We start from the raw sequence: 19063 nt of genomic DNA, 5'->3' as shown, positions 1-19063 counted from the left end.
TACAGTAAAAAAATATTTTAAATTTTAGACCTTACCAAAATGCCGTTCGAAATAAATTTCCAATGAGTTCTCGGAGTATTACTGATTGAAAAAAAAACTGATTTTATTTTATTTTATCGGAGAACATTAAGAAAAATCATTTTGTTAAAAGCATAAACTGAATTTCATCTTATTTATTTGAACAAATCATGAATAGAATCCCTATACGACATTGCTGAGAAACAGCAGTAACCGGTAAAAATGATTAACAGCCCCTGGAAACGCCCATTTATGCCCTTTTTTTCCTGCTCGACTGTGGCAATCATATTCTTACTGAATAATGTGCATCAAACAACACGACAGTTTACCGGTTCGAAACGCCACCCCAGTAGTTCGTCATGGAGATATGAAAAATAGCTCGTAACGGGTATTCGGTTCTATATGGCAGACTACGCTATTTGGGAAGGGATGCTAAATGCGTCATGGAACCACACACCTAACGATTTTAAATTCACCCCTCTTCTGCGAATACGAAAAACGGCAACACTAGCAACGGGCACCCAAAACAAGAAGGGATTAACGCGCATTACTGTTCCCGTCCTGTCAAGTTTATGATGATGGGTGCGCGTTGCAGATGGTCGGTCGGTAGTTCACGACGCTGCTGGCTGCATTATTGGCCATGCGTTGCTTCTGCCTAACAAGGGAGGCTAGACTTCCCATCCCCGAATAGGGCGTTATACATACATCCTCTGCCAGGTAATGGTTGGTACAGTATCGATGCAGGATTAAAACAATTTTATCTGTCAGAAATGGCTACTTTCTTTATCGATTATTACGGTCATTATTATAGGGTGATAATTTTAGCTTGTCTTTATTTCAATGGGTTTATTTAGAAAGGAATGCCGTTGATTTAGGCTCTGTCTCATTTCCCGAATTAAATTTAATTTTACTTAAAACTGACAGTTCAAAAATTAAAAAATCACCCGGCCATAAGAATGGCTGCGTGCTACCCAGCAAATCCAATAAGACATCGATCAAGAATGATTCGATATGTGTCAAAAGTAATCCTGCTCATCCAGCAGGGTTATTCGATAATTATTGAACTGTCACTTCTAAGTTTAATTTGAGTTTAATTATCCAATTGAGACAGAGCCTTAGTCCTTGGATTTTGAATTCTGAGTAGTTTTAATTTTGGGGCACTGATTTCTGGAAATAAAAAGCGGAAGACTTATATAGGACTTATATAGATATCATACAATCTAATAGAATCGTATATTTTGATAGATTTAGATTCCACTTCAACAGTGCACTGTTCCAGTTTGAAGACTTGTTTCGCTTGTTACGGTTGGCGGTTGGCGCCTTACATGTTTGCCTACCGTATATGGTCACTGAATGGGTGCCTTGTAGTAAGCAAGTACGCATTAATTGAGCAATTGACCGATCGGAGTGGACCCCAAGGGCGTACGGTACCTACACGCATCGTAACGCAAGCAATGAACTAAATAGCCCTAGCGCACATTTTTGGCATCTAATTTTAGCTCATTAAGACCGAATTTCGGGCACCCACACCGACCGACAGCGCTGAGTGCTATTATGCTATCGGTTGGTCTTTATCTCCGGTCTCTTTTCGATTGAACTGGATTGATGGATTTCAAAAACATCAAAAGAATCAATTTACTGGGCTCAACACGTGGTAGTTGGCGCCATAAAATGCTCTTTCTTGGGTCACTGGTTAACTAAATTCATCATCGCATGGTTCAGCAGCTGCACTGCTGGTTCGACGGGTGACGAATATTTCAACTGTAAAGTGGTTTTAATAAGAAGGAAGGTTATCACAATATGTTGGCTATAAATAGTACTTCATGCTACACTACCTGCATTGGGAAGTGGACGCTGGAGGATAAAAATGACATATTTGCTATTGTAATATTTTCGTAAAAGAACTGTCTATAGACGGCAGAATCGTTAGAATTGAATGGTGTTTTAAGTATAAATGAATGTTTTATAACGCTTCAAAAGTATTCTCATTGAAACAAATAATAGCTTCCATAATCATCATGGGAGCAAAACTGTTTATGATTCGAACTGGTCTATCACATCTGATTTCCATTTTCTTCAGCTGATAAGTGGTGTAACCGTTCCGATGCTCGTTCTCATTGCTCCCATATTCATCCCATCGAAAATAAAGAAATCAAATGCAAATGTATTCGTTTCTTATTTGTGCCATATTTATTTTAGAAGCAAGCTGGCTTGTTGATGATAAAAACCAATAAATTTGATGATTTTTCTCTTGTTTAGTAATAAGACTTAGGGCCGATTTCTTCACCTCCGCTTAGTGCTTAAACCCGGTTTATTCGTATGGGTAAGCACCGCTTAAGAGTTAAGCGGAGGTGAAGAAATTGGCCCTTAGTAGTCTAGCGGAAAGCTTATCGATACTTATATCGACAAAAGCACATACGATCGATTCTCGAGGCACTTTATATTCATCTACTCTACACTATTGGTTAAAGATATCGCAAAGTATATGTACCCATTCGGTTAGACCAGTTCGAACCACTCTGCCAGCGGCAGGTCGATCGCCATCTATGATAAGTTTCGGTTGACTCATCGTCGTCCATTCCACTTACGCTGCCGGATCGATCTGATTTTGGTCCCGATCCGATCGGTCCGATTGCGAAGAGAGTAAGAGGGTAGCTCTTAGAAGAGCAACGGCCAAGATCTGCACTATCATCGTCCGACTATAATTTTCGCCGGGTGCCCCTGATGCAGGGCTGGATTTATTGTTGCAAGGCTCCTTGGTGGAACGATTAGTCGTTATTTTCGGAGACTTGTTTCTAATCTATGTACCTACTTATTTATTTATTTATTTATTTCGTCAACCGATGTAGATTAATACATATACAATATAAATGGTTTTTTTTATTTTCTTAATGCTATAAATACGGTATTATAGTGTATAAAAATAAAAATAGTTTGGTTAAGTAGGGTTTAATTTTGCGATTTAATGTAAATTCAGATGTGTAGGTTTCGAATTGTGACAACGTACTTTTTTAGGTTCTGCCGAGACATTGTAAAGTCAATAGTTTCGCAGTGTTGATTATAGATGGCCATCATCTGATTGAGAGGTCCGAATTTTGCATAATTTGTACGGCAGTGATTAATTAAAAATGTATGTCGATGACGCAGTTGTCGATATGGTATGTAGAAATTTAATTTCGATAAAATGTTCGTTGAATCAATACGCTGCGAAACTATATCGTTAATAAATGAAACCATTGCAGTTTCACGACGCTCTTTCAAAGATTGAATGTTTATAAATTTGCTGCGTGCCTCATATGATGGAAGTGGGAATGTTGTTGTTTTGTTTGTTGAATTTTTTAATTGGGTATGGGTCATGAAAGTTATAGCAGAAACCTTTTATAAAACCCATCATATTATTTGCTTTATGAATAATGGTGTTGTAGTGGTCGATGAACGTTAGTTTGGAGTCTAAGATAATTCCTAAAACCCTAGCTCTATCGCATTTTTCTACAACCTGGTTTCCTAATGTAATAAGGGACCGACTGTTTACTTCGATGACATTTACTTCCAGGGTGCAGCAGCCGTGAAAAGTGTAGACAACAACCTTCCGTGCACCATGTTTACGGTACTCGTCACTGAGTGGCGATACCGGCGTTTCTATCTGTGTTGTTAAGCCTGCTACTCTATGTTCTGAGATTTTCACATATTCCACCATGAGCTCATGGAAGAATGGTAGTTGGAAATCAATAAAATGTATGGGAAAATCAAGTATTTTGCAAATTTATGGAAAATGGTGGTGTTTTTGAAGAAAGTAGTGATAAGGAATGAAGTATGAGGTGAAAAGATTGTCTCCTGCACTTAGTTTGCACTGATTAGTAGTCTAATAGTGATGAAATTTCGATTTTACTACCATTGAAAAAACGCCATCTCTTGCATTAATCGTTTAGACTGGTACCTTATTGACAGAATACGCACAGCTGGAGCGGACATACGATGGATGCCCACTGCGGGACGTCAAAATCGTCATCGGTGACATGAACGCACAGGTAGGAAGGGAGGAAATGTATGGACCGGTCATCGGACCGGATAGTCTGCACACCGTATCGAATGACAACGGCCAACGATGCATAAACTTCGCAGCCTCCCGCGGAATGGTAGTCCGAAGCACCTTCTTTCCCCACAAAAATATCCACAAGGCCACATGGAGATCACCTAACCAAGAAACGGAAAACCAAATCGACCACGTTCTAATCGACGGTTAATTCTTCTCCGACATCACAAACGTCCGCACTTACCGCAGTGCGAATATTGAATCCGACCACTACCTCGTTGCAGTATGCCTGCGCTCAAAACTCTCGACGGTGTACAACATGCGTCGAAGTCGGACGCCGCGGCTACAAGACGGTAGACTAGCCCAAGAATACGCGCAGCAGCTGGAAGTGGCACTCCCAACGGAAGAGCAGCTAGGCGCAGCGTCTCTTGAAGATATGCGATCCGCCATTGGTAGCACCACAACCGCTGCACTTGGCACGGTGCCCCCGGATCAGAGAAACGACTGGTGTGACGGCGAATGTGAGCAGTTAGTAGAAGAGAAGAATGTAGCATATGCGAGATTGCTGCAACACCGCACGAGGGCGAACGAGGCACTATATAAACAGGCGCGGAACAGACAAAACTCGATTTTCCGGAGGAAAAAGCGCCAGCAGGAAGATCGAGACCGTGACGAGACGGAGCAACTGTACCGCGCTAATAATACACGAAAATTCTATGAGAAGTTAAACCGTTCACGTAAGGGCCACGTGCCACAGCCCGATATGTGTAAGGACATAAACGGGAACCTTCTTACGAACGAGCGTGAGGTGATCCAAAGGTAGCGGCAGCACTACGAAGAACACCTGAATGGCGATGTGGCAGACGAAGATGGCGGTATGGTGAAGGACCTGGGAGAACGCGCACAGGACATAATTTTACCGGCTCCGGATCTCCAGGAAATCCAGGAGGAGATTGGCCGGCTGAAGAACAACAAAGACCCTGGGGTTGACCAACTACCAGGAGAGCTATTTAAACACGGTGGTGAGACACTGGCTAGAGCGCACTGGGTCATTACCAAGATTTGGGAGTAGGAAGTTTTGCCGTAGGAGTGGATGGAAGGTGTCGTGTGTCCCATCTACAAAAAGGGCGATAAGCTGGATTGTAGCAACTACCGCGCAATCACATTGCTGAACGCGGCCTACAAGGTACTCTCCCAAATTTTATGCCGTCGACTAGCACCAATTGCAAGGGAGTTCGTGGGGCAGTACCAGGCGCGATTTATGGGTGAACGCTCTACCACAGACCAGGTGTTCGCCATACGTCAGGTATTGCAGAAATGCCGCGAATACAACGTGCCCACACATCATCTATTTATCGACTTCAAAGCCGCATATGATACAATCGATCGGAACCAGCTATGGCAGCTAATGCACGAAAACGGATATCCGGATAAACTGATACGGTTGATCAAGGCGACGATGGATCGGGTGATGTGCGTAGTTCGAGTTTCAGGGGCATTCTCGAGTCCCTTCGAAACGCGTAGAGGGTTACGGCAAGGTGATGGTCTTTCGTGTCTGCTATTTAACATTGCTCTGGAGCGAGTAATACGAAGGGCAGGGATTGACACGAGTGGTACGATTTTCACGAAGTCCGTCCAGTTATTTGGTTTCGCCGAGGACATTGATATCATGGCACGTAACTTTGAGAGGATGGAGGAAGCCTATAACAGAATGAAAAGCGAAGCTAAACGGATTGGACTAGTCATCAACACGTCGAAGACAAAGTACATGATAGGAAGAGGCTCAAGAGAAGACAATGTGAGCCACCCACCGAGAGTTTGCATTGGTGGTGACGAAATAGAGGTGGTAGAAGAATTTGTGTATTTGGGCTCACTGGTGGCTGCCGAAATGATACCAGAGAAATTCGGAGACGCATAGTGGCTGGAAATCGTACTTACTTTGGACTCCGCAAGACGCTCCGATCGAATAGATTTCGCCGCCGTACCAAACTGACAATCTACGTTTGCTCATTAGACTGGTAGTCCTCTACGGACACGAGACCTGGACGATGCTCGTGGAGGACCAACGCGCACTGGTAGTTTTCGATAGGAAAGTGTTGCGTACCATCTATGGTGGGGTGCAGATGGCGGACGGTACGTGGAGGAGGCCAATGAACCACGAGTTGCATCAGCTGTTGGGAGAACCATCCATCGTTCACACCGCGAAAATCGGAAGACTGCGGTAGGCCGGGCACGTAGCCAGAATGTCGGACAGTCATCTGGTGAAATGGTTCTCGACAACGATCCGACGGAAACAACAAGGCGAGGTGCACAGCGGGCAAGGTGGATCGATCAGGTGGAGGACGATTTGCGGACCCTCCGCAGACTGCGTGGTTGGCGAAGTGCAGCCATGAACCGAGCTGAATGGAGAAGTCTTTTATGTGCAGCACAGGCCGCTTCGGCCTTAGTCTGGTAATAAATAAATAAATAAAGAGAATAAAAACCACCCAGATTTAAAGACAAGGAATAGTTTATTCATTTTAATAGCCAGGAGACACTAAAAAACTCAAATCAATTCACCTAGCGGTGGTGATGCCTCCCTCGGTGCATTAAGGAGGATGTTGAAAAAACGAACAATGGGTAACGTTTTCAACATAACCGCAAGTAGACGTAGGACTTGAATAAACGTAACGTATTTACATTTAACTTCTAACTTTTGGATCTATAGAGTTTGATTATAGGTATTGATATTGGAAACGACAACTTCCATGCTGTGTAGAATTATTAGCAATTTGTTTATTCAAAACTTCTGGAAATAAAACTAATAATTAAATACATAATTAGAATAGCTTTGTTTCTAACTATCAAGCCCTTATTTACTCAAGCAAATGTAGGGCATCTATAGATTTCTTATTGATGATAGTATTTGAAGTTTAAAAATTTTATTTATAAAACTTCCAGACTTGGGCAAAATGTGCTATTTTAGGGGAACTGTCCCGTTTTCCAAACAAAGAAATACAGCACCAATTTCGTTGCTTCTTTTTGCTAACATGCGTGCTTACTGCTGAAAAAAATCACAACAATAAGAAACAAGCCAAGGAGCAGTAACCCTACTAAAATAGAGGAGGTACTGCTAATACGTCAACGAAAAATTATTTAATGTTTTGATTCCAAACTCCGAGTCTACGTCAAGTTTAATAATACAATTTCTCAGAAAATGAAAAACAAAAAATAAGCTGAAGTTTATTTAAATATTTTTCTGGGAATTATTTTTTACGGACTTTTTTAAAACATTTACATGTAAGACAGCGAAATTCTCTAATCTAAAATAGATACAGTGCGATGCATTCGTTTAGCCGCACTTGAAAATTATATACGTTTGCTTTTCGTTTCAGTGCAAGAAATCTAATTATGTATGCATGTAGTTGTGAGATCCTCAAATATGTTAACCAACTCCTTCTGACAGCTTATACTGTTATCTGTAGGCAGTACATTTCAGTTTGACGTGTTTTCTGCTTCCGGGGCGTTGCAAACGTTTAGACGCAGCAAATTTTTTTTCGCAATTTTTCTTTAAAGTTTGATATATTGTAAAAGTTTTCATTACATCACAGTTAAAGTAAGTATTATCTTTGTTATTTTTGTAAAACATGCCATTGATTTTGATTTCATCAGATATGGGAAAGGCAAAACGATTGGACGAGGTCGAAAAGGGTCAAATCCGGATTTTGGCTGGTTCAGGTCAATCTAATCGGGAAATTGCTCGAAAGATCAACAGATCAGAGAAGGTTGTGCGGAATTATCTGAAAAATCCCGATAAATATGGTCGTAAGGCACGTACCAAGGGGAATTCCAAATTGTCACTTAGGCAAAAAGGACAAATTCGGCACGAAGCATCAAAAAAGCATTTGAGCTGCCGCCAGATCATCACCAAGCTCAATGTGCACAAAAGTACCGTTAGTTGCGTACTGAATGCGTCATCCTACATAAAATGGACAAAACCCAAATCGAAACCGAAACTTACACTTCAGCACAAAGCCAATCGGTTGAAATTTGCCCAGAACCACATGCACTGGACTAACGAATGGAACCATGTAATTTTTTCTGATGAAAAAAAATTCAACTTGGATGGTCCTGATTGCTACAGCCATTACTGGCACGATTTGAGGGATAAAGAGGTCGTCCGATCCAAGAGAAATTTTGGAGGATGGACGGTAATGGTATGGGGTGCATTTTCTCGCTATTCTAAGCTTCCGATCTGCTGGATATTTACGAGAATGAACTCGACATCTTACTGCGAGCTCCTGGAAGACGTTTTGATACCTTTTTTGGAGGATTATGCGGATGATTATGTTGTGTTTCAGCAGGATAATGCCTCAATCCACGTATCTCGTCAATCAAAAGCGTGGTTTGAAGCAAAAGAAATCACCGTTCTGGAATAACCTGCTTGCAGTCCGGATTGTAACCCTATCGAGAACCTTTGGGGAATAATGGCTTCAAAGGTTTACGCTAATGGACGTCAGTTCAATACCGTGACAGACCTGAAAGCATGCATAAAGGAATGCTGGGAGCAAATCGAAGAGCAAACGATCCAGAACCTTGTTACCTCAATGCCCAAGCGTATTTTTGAAGTCATCAAAAACAAGGGTGGGTCCACCAAGTACTGAAGGATAACAGTTAATGAAAAATTGACAATTATGTTGCTTTTTTAACAGTGCGGATAAACGAATGCAACACCTTTTTTTATTTTTTCAAGATATAAAGTTTTTAATGAGATCTGATTTTGAAGAAACTATGTTATTTGATAAGATTTCAGAAGATAAATAAACTAAATAAAAAAACGAAGTGACTCAGTTTTATTTTCAAATGAAAACATAGCCATATGTTGGTGCGGCTAAACGAATGAGACGCACTGTATTAACACTATTGCTGATTGTGCATCTTTAATTGCTAATGCCTTTTGCAAATATATGAAAGTAATTATTTTAATCGAATTTTTATTTTCATCAGCGTACTTATTTTTTTTCTAGGGAATCAGAACTGTTATAGTATAACCATGTTTCAATGTACGTGTGGTTCAGTACCAAGCACAACTTAACATATGGTCAGTCATATGACATGACTCATACCCATCCCGGGATATGGATTATGAAACCCATCACCTGGATGAGCAGGCCAAATCTCTCTAATTTTATTCTCCTCATCCACCACCGCTGCCCTCGCTACCACAGCCATCATCGGCCTGTAGCCGTGAACCCCGAGCGATGCGATGGGCGATTGCATCCATCGCAACCGACACCACTGCATCCGACCATCATAAACCACAGAATGACAAAAAAATGCGCCCACTTCTTTTATGCATATTCGCAGACCCACCCACCGGCAGTTCTACCGCTGGTGACTGTATGCTGTCGCTGTGTAGGTAAACACAGCGAACGAACGAAACGAAAAATGCGGGAGCAAAAAGCACGTCAGTACGCGCTGCTGTCACAAATTGTAATGACTCGCACACGGCAGGCACTGCTTCTTTTATACACAAAGAAAATCTTCCGGTAGACCCGAACATACCGTGACATACCGCATTCTGATGTCCGTGTTAGGAATGCACGGGATTGGTTACATATGAAATTTTGACTGGCTTTGACAAGAATTGAAATTCTCAGTAGCTAATCGTTAATAATCTTAAGTTTCAATAAAATAGGCAAAATGGTAGAGAGTGTCCAAGTCGATTGATATATAATTCTTAAAAATCCATCGAAAGATAGAGGCGCTAGAAACGTTCAAAATCTTCCCTTCCAGCGTAACGCTCTCGATTTCCAAAAATCTAAATAACAACCAGTATAGTAAAGAAAGACGTGAGTCTTACGTCAAAAATCACATAAGAAAGTTCTAAAATAGCACTTTAGGTAAATGGGTTTCAATTTTCCATTGATTTACGTTTTATTGGTATGCATCACAGTAAAAAAATCCTGATTAATTACCCTAGCGGCAATAGTGCCTTTCTCGTTCATTACAAAAAATAATATTTTGACCATGAATTTTGATCCCATAGTCCGATCTGACCAATTTTCAATAGGAAACAATGGGAATGCAACTTGTTGCAAGCAATCGCTTTGTTCCAAAAAGTGTGTGTATAATAACTAGACATGCCCAAAGAACAAAAATATTAAATATACTCATTATTTCGTTCAATTATGTCAAAATAATTATAAAAACTGCATAAAAACGTTATTAAAAATTAGTTAAGGGACAACTAAAACGATATTGAATGATTTATCAATAAAATGAGGGTGCCCATAACCGAACCAATAAGAGTGCCCACAACCGAATTTCGCAGCCTTTTTGGAATGTGAAGAAAAAAAATTTCGCGCTAAAATTTTGATGGCATTTTGGGCCTCAAAATACATTAAATTTACTGTGTAAATACGCATTAGAACTCACTTTTTGAATTAAATCACTTCAATTCATGCCACTTTGAAAAAGGCCAAAAAAAAAACTTACGTGTTGTTTTTCTTGAACAAAAAATTTATTTGTTTCTAGTTCAAAGTAGAGATGCCTATGCGGTTTGATATTGAGCACAAAACATCATGCTATTATAGCAAACAAATGACGGTTGTCAGAATGATAGCATCTCTTATCTTTCAAAAGATACATAGGGGTGCCCATAACCGAACGGTGCCCACAACCGAACCTCCTCCATATATATGAAAGACATCCACCCAAATCCACTACATTGTTAGGTACTCAACTTACAGCTCTATCAATTTCCAATCCGAAAATTGCTTAGACCAGCACCGGGAATCGAACCCAGCCACCCTCAGCATGGTCTTGCTTTGTAGCCGCGCGTCTAAGGAGGGCCCCACGGAGATTATTATAGCACTGATAATCATTGCAGGCGATGTTGAAGTTCCGTTTGGTGAAGGCACACCGTCGAAAGGTATAAGCGCGAAGAGCTCTAGCGCGCCCTCTTTTCAGGTTCCGTAAAAGAGCATTAGTCCACGGAGGTTTCCTCGGAGCCTTTCGCTTCGGCACAACGACTGAAACGCAGTCACGTAGCAAACAGTTGAAGCGGTCTACAGTCGATTCGATGTCAAGGCGATCTAAACTATTCCAGTCAATACGGGACAAGCATTGTCGCAGCTGTTGAAAATCGGTTTTGCGAAAATTGAGCCGATCGTCACTCATAGGTCCATCCAAGGGTCCATCGAAACTTTGATTAAATCCGTTGTCAATTAATATATCCAATGCAGGATGATAGTTGACAAGCGGCACAACGGCGTCCGGAGCCTCAACGACAGTGCAATCATGCAGTGAAGAATCATTGATGAACACCAAGTTGAGCGTGTTTGATTGAAAGTTGGAAATCTAATTTATTTAGCTGAGTCCAAGAAAAGCAATCCCATCGACTAGTTGGCGGTTAGCAGGTGTAGTTGCAGACAAACGTGGATCAGGAAACAAATATCCGTGGTGGGAGAGGGACCTGACAAGTCCTGGTTGATTGAAGTCTCCAAGCAGAAGAAGGAGTTGTATTACACTGCAATCATGGCTACGAAACGAGCTGTGGTGGAGGTATACAAGTGTCAGTCCCGTGCTTGCAGATCGTTCACACACTGACAATAGATTCCTGCGTAATGGCTACCCGCAACATCAAGGCGACAATGGAACCAATTGCCGAGCTGCGAGCAAGGAGTTACAGAGGGCAACACAACTGAACCACGATGCCCTTATGAAGGAATTTACTGAGTGGTCCTGCAACCCACCTGTCACACCTCACATGAGAACCTGGAACGACTGCAACCGAGCAGGCTTGCGACCCATGAAACACTGGAGAATACGTTGATAGAGATCGAGAACATTATCAACTCTCGTCATCTAACTAACTTTCCCGTTGATGGGGACGATTCCCTGGTGTTGACTCCCAATCATTTTTTGGTGGGGTCAGCCAACGGCCTGAGTGGGTTCCTCTGAACGACAATGGGTCATTGCTTATGAACATTTGGTAGCAGTCACAGATAATGGTGGACGCCTTTTGGAAGCAATTGGTTCGGGATTATTTACCTACGATTACTCGTAGAACCAAATGGTTCAACTCGGTAAAGCCGATAACAGTTGGAGATTTGGTCATTATCGTGGATTCGAAGCTACCTCAAAATAGTTGGCCGAAAGGCCGAGTGATAGCCACATGTCCAGCTAGGGATGGTCAAGTAAGATGGGCAACCGTGCAGACCACATCTGGAGGTGTATACGAACCACAAGTAATGCCCTTAGCTGTACTCGACGATGCTGGGTCATTAGGCCGAAGGCCATTACGCCGAATGGTCATTAGGCCGAATGGCCATTAGGCCGAATGAGAATACAGGTGTGCGCCGCCGCCGACAGTTTTTGACACGCCGCCGCCGACGACGATTTGACATAGGCGCGCCGCTGTCAAAATTTTGTCACGCCGCTGATTTGTTATTTTCCATGCCGATTCAAATTTGTAGAAGTCCGCAGAATTTTCAGAGCAAATTCCGAAGATCCAGCGTAGTTTTCGTTAAATTTCCTGATTGATTCCCATTTGACTGAACACATTTGGTTAAAAAGAACATCAGCAGAACAGTTCCTTTGGTTGACAAAGTCGTTTGGCTGAAAATGCCATCGTTGATAGACTGATCATTTGGCAGAAAAGGACATTCGGACAGAAGTGTCATTCGGCCATTTTATCGACTGATCATTTTATCGAAAAAGTCGTTTGGTTGAATAGGTCATTTGGTCGAAATGGTTATTCGGCAGAAAGGACATATTCGTGCCAGATGGCTCTTTCTGCCAAACTACCATTTCTATCAAACATCTTTTTCGACCAAATGATCTATTCGATCAAACGACATTTTACATCATACGGCCACTTCGGCAAAACGGCATTTAGAGACAAAGGACCTGTTAGTGCTATCAGCTCCATGTCCCTTTCGGCTGTATGTCACTTTCGGCCAAATGAAATGTTCGGCCAAATAATTTTCGACCTAACAACCGTTTCGGACGTTAACGTTCAATTCGGCCGAATGGAATAAAAAAATTGGTTTTCCTCAGAATGACTTTCGGTAAAACGACGGGAAGATCCGTTTGGCCGTAGACCACAAGGCCGAATTGTTTTTGGCCGAATATGTAGTTTGGTCGATACTCGTCTGGTCAGAAATGTCATTTAGACGAAATGGACATACGGCTGAAATTTCATTTGACCAAATTGATCCTATGGCCGAAAAAGTAACTTTGTCTAAATAGGTCATTTAACCGAAAATGCCGTTTGCCGAAATGGTCTAACTTTACTTCCGTGAATTTTGAAATAACTTCAGTCCACCACTGTTGGCTTAAAATTTCATTTGGGCATACGGCCGAACTGATCCTATGGTCGAAAAAGTCGTTTGACAGAAAGGTCATCTGATCGAAAATGTCATTTGGCCAAACGGATTGTCATTTTTGATCATACACAATCAGTTTCTATTTCTGGAAAATCCGCGCTGACGTGTGCCCAACAAACAAACAGATATCTTGGCATAAATTACCTTTAATGAGTGGCTTTCGGCAAACTATTTGCAGATTTTCAGCAACTTTGACAGATATCTCAACAAAAAAATGTTTGCTGGGGATCGGCTGTGTAGATCTCGGTAAAAGTTTAACAAATTGCTGATCTACCGTGAACTTTCGCAAAATGGCATTTTCAGATGACCTATTTGCCGATGGCCAGATGACCTATTTGCCGAAACGACCTGTTGGGCAAACGGCTTTTTCTGCCAAATTTCGCTTTCGGTCAAATGAAATTAACGGTTTTCGAATCATTAACCGTTTCGCTCAAATATTAATTTCGGCCAAATGGAACTAGGCTAGATGACTTTCAGCGTAACATGTTTTTCGGCCAAATAGCTTTCCGTCGAATGACTCTCGGTCAAACGATCCTTCCTCTTTTTTCGCATTATTTCCCATGAAATTCTTATGGGCAATACAAAAGTATTTCCGGAGAAATCTTAAGAAACACCCTTAATTTTCAAAAAAAAATATAAAAGAATCCCGTGGGACTTCCAAAGAATTTCTCATGGAAATTCCAACCAATTTTCCTTTAAAGTCTAAACGGAAAATGTCCTGTAAAAATTTCAGGGAGTTTCTCATGAAAAGTCCTAAGAGTTTTCCGCGGATATTTCGAAGAATTTTCTATGAAAATATTCAACAGAATTTTAGAAGAGCTTTACCAGGCTATTTTGAATAATTTTCTGTAGAAATTTGAAACAATTTCCCGTGACAATTCTAAATATTTTTTCATGATTATTCTGTAGAATTTTCTGCTAATTTTTTTTGGGAATTCCGAAGACCCTCCCTTGAAAATTCTACAAAATTTTCTTGAGGAAACTTTAAACTAGTTCCCGTGGAAAGTTAGAAAATAAATTCCATATGAATATTTTGGAAAAACGTTATCTGGGGACGTACATTAGGTTTCTTTCAAAAATTACGTAATGCTAATTTTGCCGATTTTGAACCCCTACGCTCTCTTCGTAACAACTTTTGTATGGAAGCTTTATTTTTTTTGTATGAATCGTAACGCTTGGCCTGACTCCACCCTCCCCCTATAGCGTTACGTAATTTGTGAACAGCCCCTTAGATTGTTCCGACGATATTCAAAAGATTCTCCCGTAGATATCTTGAAAATGTCGCGGAAAAATAAAAAAATCGAATGCAATAAAAAAACGCCACGCCGATCCACGCCGCCGCCGCCGACCAAAATTATGACAAACGCCGCCGACGACGATTTTTTGACCGGCGCACACCTCTAAATGAGAACTGGGGAGTGAGAAGCAAAAGAAGGAAAAAGGAAGAAGGAAGTAGGAAGAAGGTAGAAGAAAGAAAGAAGAAGGCAGAAGGAAGAAGGAAGAAGGGAGAAGGAAGAAGGAAGAAGGAAGAAGGAAGAAGGAAGAAGGAAGAAGGAAGAAGGAAGAAGGAAGAAGGAAGAAGGAAGAAGGAAGAAGGAAGAAGGAAGAAGGAAGAACGAAGAAGGAAGAAGGAAGAAGGAATAAGGAAGAAGGAAGAAGGAAGAAGGAAGAAGGAAGAAGGAAGAAGGAAGAAGGAAGAAGGAAGAAGGAAGAAGAAGAAGAAGGAAGAAGGAAGAAGAAAGAAGGAGGAAGGAAGAAGGAAGAAGGAAAAGGAAGAAGGAAGAAGGAAGAAGGAAGAAGGAAGAAGGAAGAAGGAAGAAGGAAGAAGGAAGAAGGAAGAAGGAAGAAGAAAAGGAAGAAGGAAGAAGGAAGAAGGAAGAAGGAAGAAGGAAGAAGGAAGAAGGAAGAAGGAAGAAGGAAGAAGGAAGAAGGAAGAAAGACGAAGGAAGAAGGAAGAAGGAAGAAAGAAGAAGGAAGAAGGAAGAAGGAAGAAGGAATAAGGAAGAAGGAAGAAGGAAGAAGGAAGAAGGAAGAAGGAAGAAGGAAGAAGGAAGAAGGAAGAAGGAAGAAGGCAGAAGAAAGAAGAAAGAAGAAAGAAGGAAAAAGGAAGAAGGAAGAAGGAAGAAGGAAGAAGGAAGAAGGAAGAAGGAAGAAGGAAGAAGGAAGAAGGAAGAAGGAAGAAGGAAGAAGAAAGAAGAAAGAAGAAGGAAGAAGGAAGAAGGAAGAAGGAAGAAGAAAGAAGGAAGAAGGAAAAAGGAAGAAAGAGAAGAAGGAAGAAGGAAGAAGGAAGAAGGAAGAAGGAAGAAGGAAGAAGGAAGAAGGAATAAGGAAGAAGGAAGAAGGAAGAAGGAAGAAGGAAGAAGGAAGAAGGAAGAAGGAAGAAGGAAGAAGGAAGAAGGAAGAAGGAAGAAGGAAGAAGAAAGAAGAAAGAAGGAAGAAGGAAGAAGGAAGAAGGAAGAAGAAAGAAGAAAGAAGAAAGAAGGAAGAAGGAAGAAGGAAGAAGGAAGAAGGAAGAAGGAAGAAGAAGGAAGAAGGAAGAAGGAAGAAGGAAGAAAGAAGAAGGAAGAAGGAAGAAGGAAGAAGGAAGAAGGAAGAAGGAAGAAGAAGAAAGAAGAAAGAAGGAAGAAGGAAGAAGGAAGAAGGAAGAAGGAAGAAGAAGGAAGAAGGAAGAAGGAAGAAGGAAGAAGGAAGAAGGAAGAAGGAAGAAGGAAGAAGGAAGAAGGAAGAAGGAAGAAGGAAGAAGGAAGAAGGAAGAAGGAAGAAGGAAGAAGAAAGAAGAAAGAAGAAAGAAGGAAGAAGGAAAAAGGAAGAAGGAAGAAGGAAGAAGGAAGAAGGAAGAAGGAAGAAGGAAGAAGGAAGAAGGAAGAAGAAAGAAGAAAGAAGAAAGAAGGAAGAAGGAAGAAAGAAGAAGGAAGAAGGAAGAAGGAAGAAGGAAAAAGGAAGAAGGAAGAAAGACGAAGGCAGAAGGAAGAAGGAAGAAGGAAGAAGGAAGAAGGAAGAAGGAAGAAGGAAGAAGGAAGAAGGAAGAAGGAAGAAGGAAGAAGGAAGAAGGAAGAAGGAAGAAGGAAGAAGGAAGAAGGAAGAAGGAAGAAGAAAGAAGAAAGAAGAAAGAAGGAAGAAGGAAGAAGGAAGAAGGAAGAAGGAAGAAGGAAGAAGGAAGAAGGAAGAAGGAAGAAGGAAGAAGGAAGAAGAAAGAAGAAAGAAAGAAGAAGGAAGAAGGAAGAAGGAAGAAAGAAAAAGGAAGAAGGAAGAAAGAAGAAGGAAGAAGGAAGAAGGAATAAGGAAGAAGGAAGAAGGAAGAAGGAAGAAGGAAGAAGGAAGAAGAAGGAAGAAGGAAGAAGGAAGAAGAAAGAAGAAAGAAGAAAGAAGGAAGAAGGAAGAAGGAAGAAGGAAGAAGGAAGAAGGAAGAAGGAAGAAGGAAGAAGGAAGAAGGAAGAAGAAAGAAGAAAGAAGAAAGAAGAAAGAAGGAAGAAGGAAGAAGGAAGAAGGAAGAAGGAAGAAGGAAGAAGGAAGAAGGAAGAAGGAAGAAGGAAGAAGGAAGAAGAAGAAGAAAGAAGAAAGAAGAAAGAAGGAAGAAGGAAGAAGGAAGAAGGAAGAAGGAAGAAGGAAGAAGGAAGAAGGAAGAAGGAAGAAGGAAGAAGGAAGAAGGAAGAAGGAAGAAGGAAGAAGGAAGAAGGAAGAAGGAAGAAGAAGGAAGGAAGAAGGAAGAAGGAAGAAGGAAGAAGGAAGAAGGAAGAAGGAAGAAGGAAGAAGAAAGAAGGAAGAAGGAAAAGGAAGAAGGAAGAAGGAAGAAGGAAGAAGGAAGAAGGAAGAAGGAAGAAGGAAGAAGGAAGAAGAAAGAAGAAAGAAGAAGGAAGAAGGAAGAAGGAAAAAGGAAGAAGGAAGAAGGATAAAAGGAAGAAGAAAGAAGGAGGGAGAAGGAAGAAGGAAGAAGAAAGAAAAAGGAAGAATGAAGAAGGAAGAAGGAAAATGGAGAAGGAAGAAGGAAGAAGGAAGAAGGAAGAAGGAAGAAGGAAGAAGGAAGAAGGAAGAAGGAAGAAGGAAGAAGGAAGAAGGAAGAAGGAAGAAGGAAGAAGGAAGAAGGAAGAAGGAATAAGGAAGAAGGAAGAAGGAAGAAGGAAGAAGGAAGAAGGAAGAAGGAAGAAGGAAGAAGGAAGAAGGAAGAAGGAAGAAGGAAGAAGGAAGAAGGAAGAAGGAAGAAGGAAGAAGGAAGAAGGAAGAAGGAAGAAGGAAGAAGGAAGAAGGAAGAAGGAAGAAGGAAGAAGGAAGAAGGAAGAAGGAAGAAGGAAGAAGAAAGAAGGAAGAAGGAAGTAGGAAGAAGGAAGAAGGAAGAAGGAAGAAGGAAGAAGGAAAAAGGAAGAAGGAAGAAGGAAGAAGGAAGAAGGAAGAAGGAAGAAGAAAGAAGAAAGAAGAAAGAAGGAAGAAGGAAAAAGGAAGAAGGAGGAAGGAAGAAGGAAGAAGGAAGAAGGAAGAAGGAAGAAGGAAGAAGGAAGAAGAAAGAAGAAAGAAGAAAGAAGGAAGAAGGAAGAAGGAAGAAGGAAGAAGGAAGAAGGAAAAAGGAAGAAGGAAGAAAGACGAAGGCAGAAGGAAGAAGGAAGAAGGGAGAAGGAAGAAGGAAGAAGGAAGAAGGATGAAGGAAGAAGGAAGAAGGAAGAAGGAAGAAGGAAGAAGGAAGAAGGAAGAAGGAAGAAGGAAGAAGGAAGAAGGAAGAAGGAAGAAGGAAGAAGGAAGAAGGAAGAAGGAAGAAGGAAGAAGGAAGAAGGAAGAAGGAAGAAGGAAGAAGGAAGAAGGAAGAAGAAAGAAGAAAGAAGAAAGAAGAAAGAAGGAAGAAGGAAGAAGGAAGAAGGAAGAAGGAAGAAGGAAGAAGGAAGAAGGAAGAAGGAAGAAGGAAGAAGGAAGAAGGAAGAAGGAAGAATGAAGAAGGAAGAAGGAAGAAGGAAGAAGGAAGAAGGAAGAAGGAAGAAGAAAGAAGGAAGAAGGAAGAAGGAAGAAGGAAGAAGGAAGAAGGAAAAAGGAAGAAGGAAAAGGAAGAAGGAAGAAGGAAGAAGGAAGAAGGAAGAAGGAAGAAGGAAGAAGGAAGAAGGAAGAAGGAAGAAGGAAGAAGGAAGAAGGAAGAATGAAGAAAGAAGAAGGAAGAGGGAAGAAGGAAGAATGAAGAAGGAAGAAGGAAGAAGGAAGAAGGAAAAAGTAAGAAGGAAGCCGGAAGAAGGAAGAAGGAAGAAGGAATGAAGAATAAGGAATAAGGAATAAGGAAGGAAGTAGAAGGGAGAAAAAAGCGAAGAAGGTAAAATGAAGAAGAAAGAAGAAAAAATGAAGAAACAAGAAGAAAGAATGAAGCAACAGAAAGAAGGATAAACGAAAAGGGAAGAAGAAAGAAAAAAGAAGAAGAAGAAAAAAGAAAGAAGAAAAGTGAGAAAAAGAAGAAGAATGATGAAAAAGGAAGAAGAAAGAAAGAAGAGGAAAAAGGAAAAGGAAAAATGAAAAGGAAAAAGGAATAAGGAAGAGGGAAGAACAAAGAAAGATGAAGAATGAAGCAAGAAAGAAGGAAGAAGAATGCAGAAAGAAGAAGGAAGAAGGGAGAATGGAGAAGAAATAAGTAACAAAGAAGAAGGAAGAAGAAAGAAGAAAGTAGAAAGAAGGA

At 41.0% G+C, this 19063-nt stretch overlaps 1 protein-coding gene and 1 pseudogene across 1 annotated transcript; both read left to right on the top strand.

The window, feature by feature from the left end:
- Positions 1-15354: 15354 nt before the first annotated feature.
- LOC134210178 (axoneme-associated protein mst101(2)-like) lies at positions 15355-16986 on the top strand (the record flags this gene model as incomplete). Its single annotated transcript, XM_062686209.1, has 1 exon — positions 15355-16986. A coding segment is annotated over one exon (1632 nt), but the record flags the coding sequence as incomplete, so codon positions are not given.
- Positions 16987-17258: 272 nt separating this feature from the next.
- Positions 17259-18746, top strand: LOC134210172 (trichohyalin-like; annotated as a pseudogene).
- Positions 18747-19063: the final 317 nt, after the last annotated feature.

This window comes from Armigeres subalbatus, chromosome 1, assembly GCF_024139115.2.
Source record: "Armigeres subalbatus isolate Guangzhou_Male chromosome 1, GZ_Asu_2, whole genome shotgun sequence".
NCBI lineage: Eukaryota > Metazoa > Arthropoda > Insecta > Diptera > Culicidae > Armigeres > Armigeres subalbatus.
Note: the sequence above shows the minus strand (reverse complement) of the source record. Positions and strands in the feature narration are given on the sequence as shown.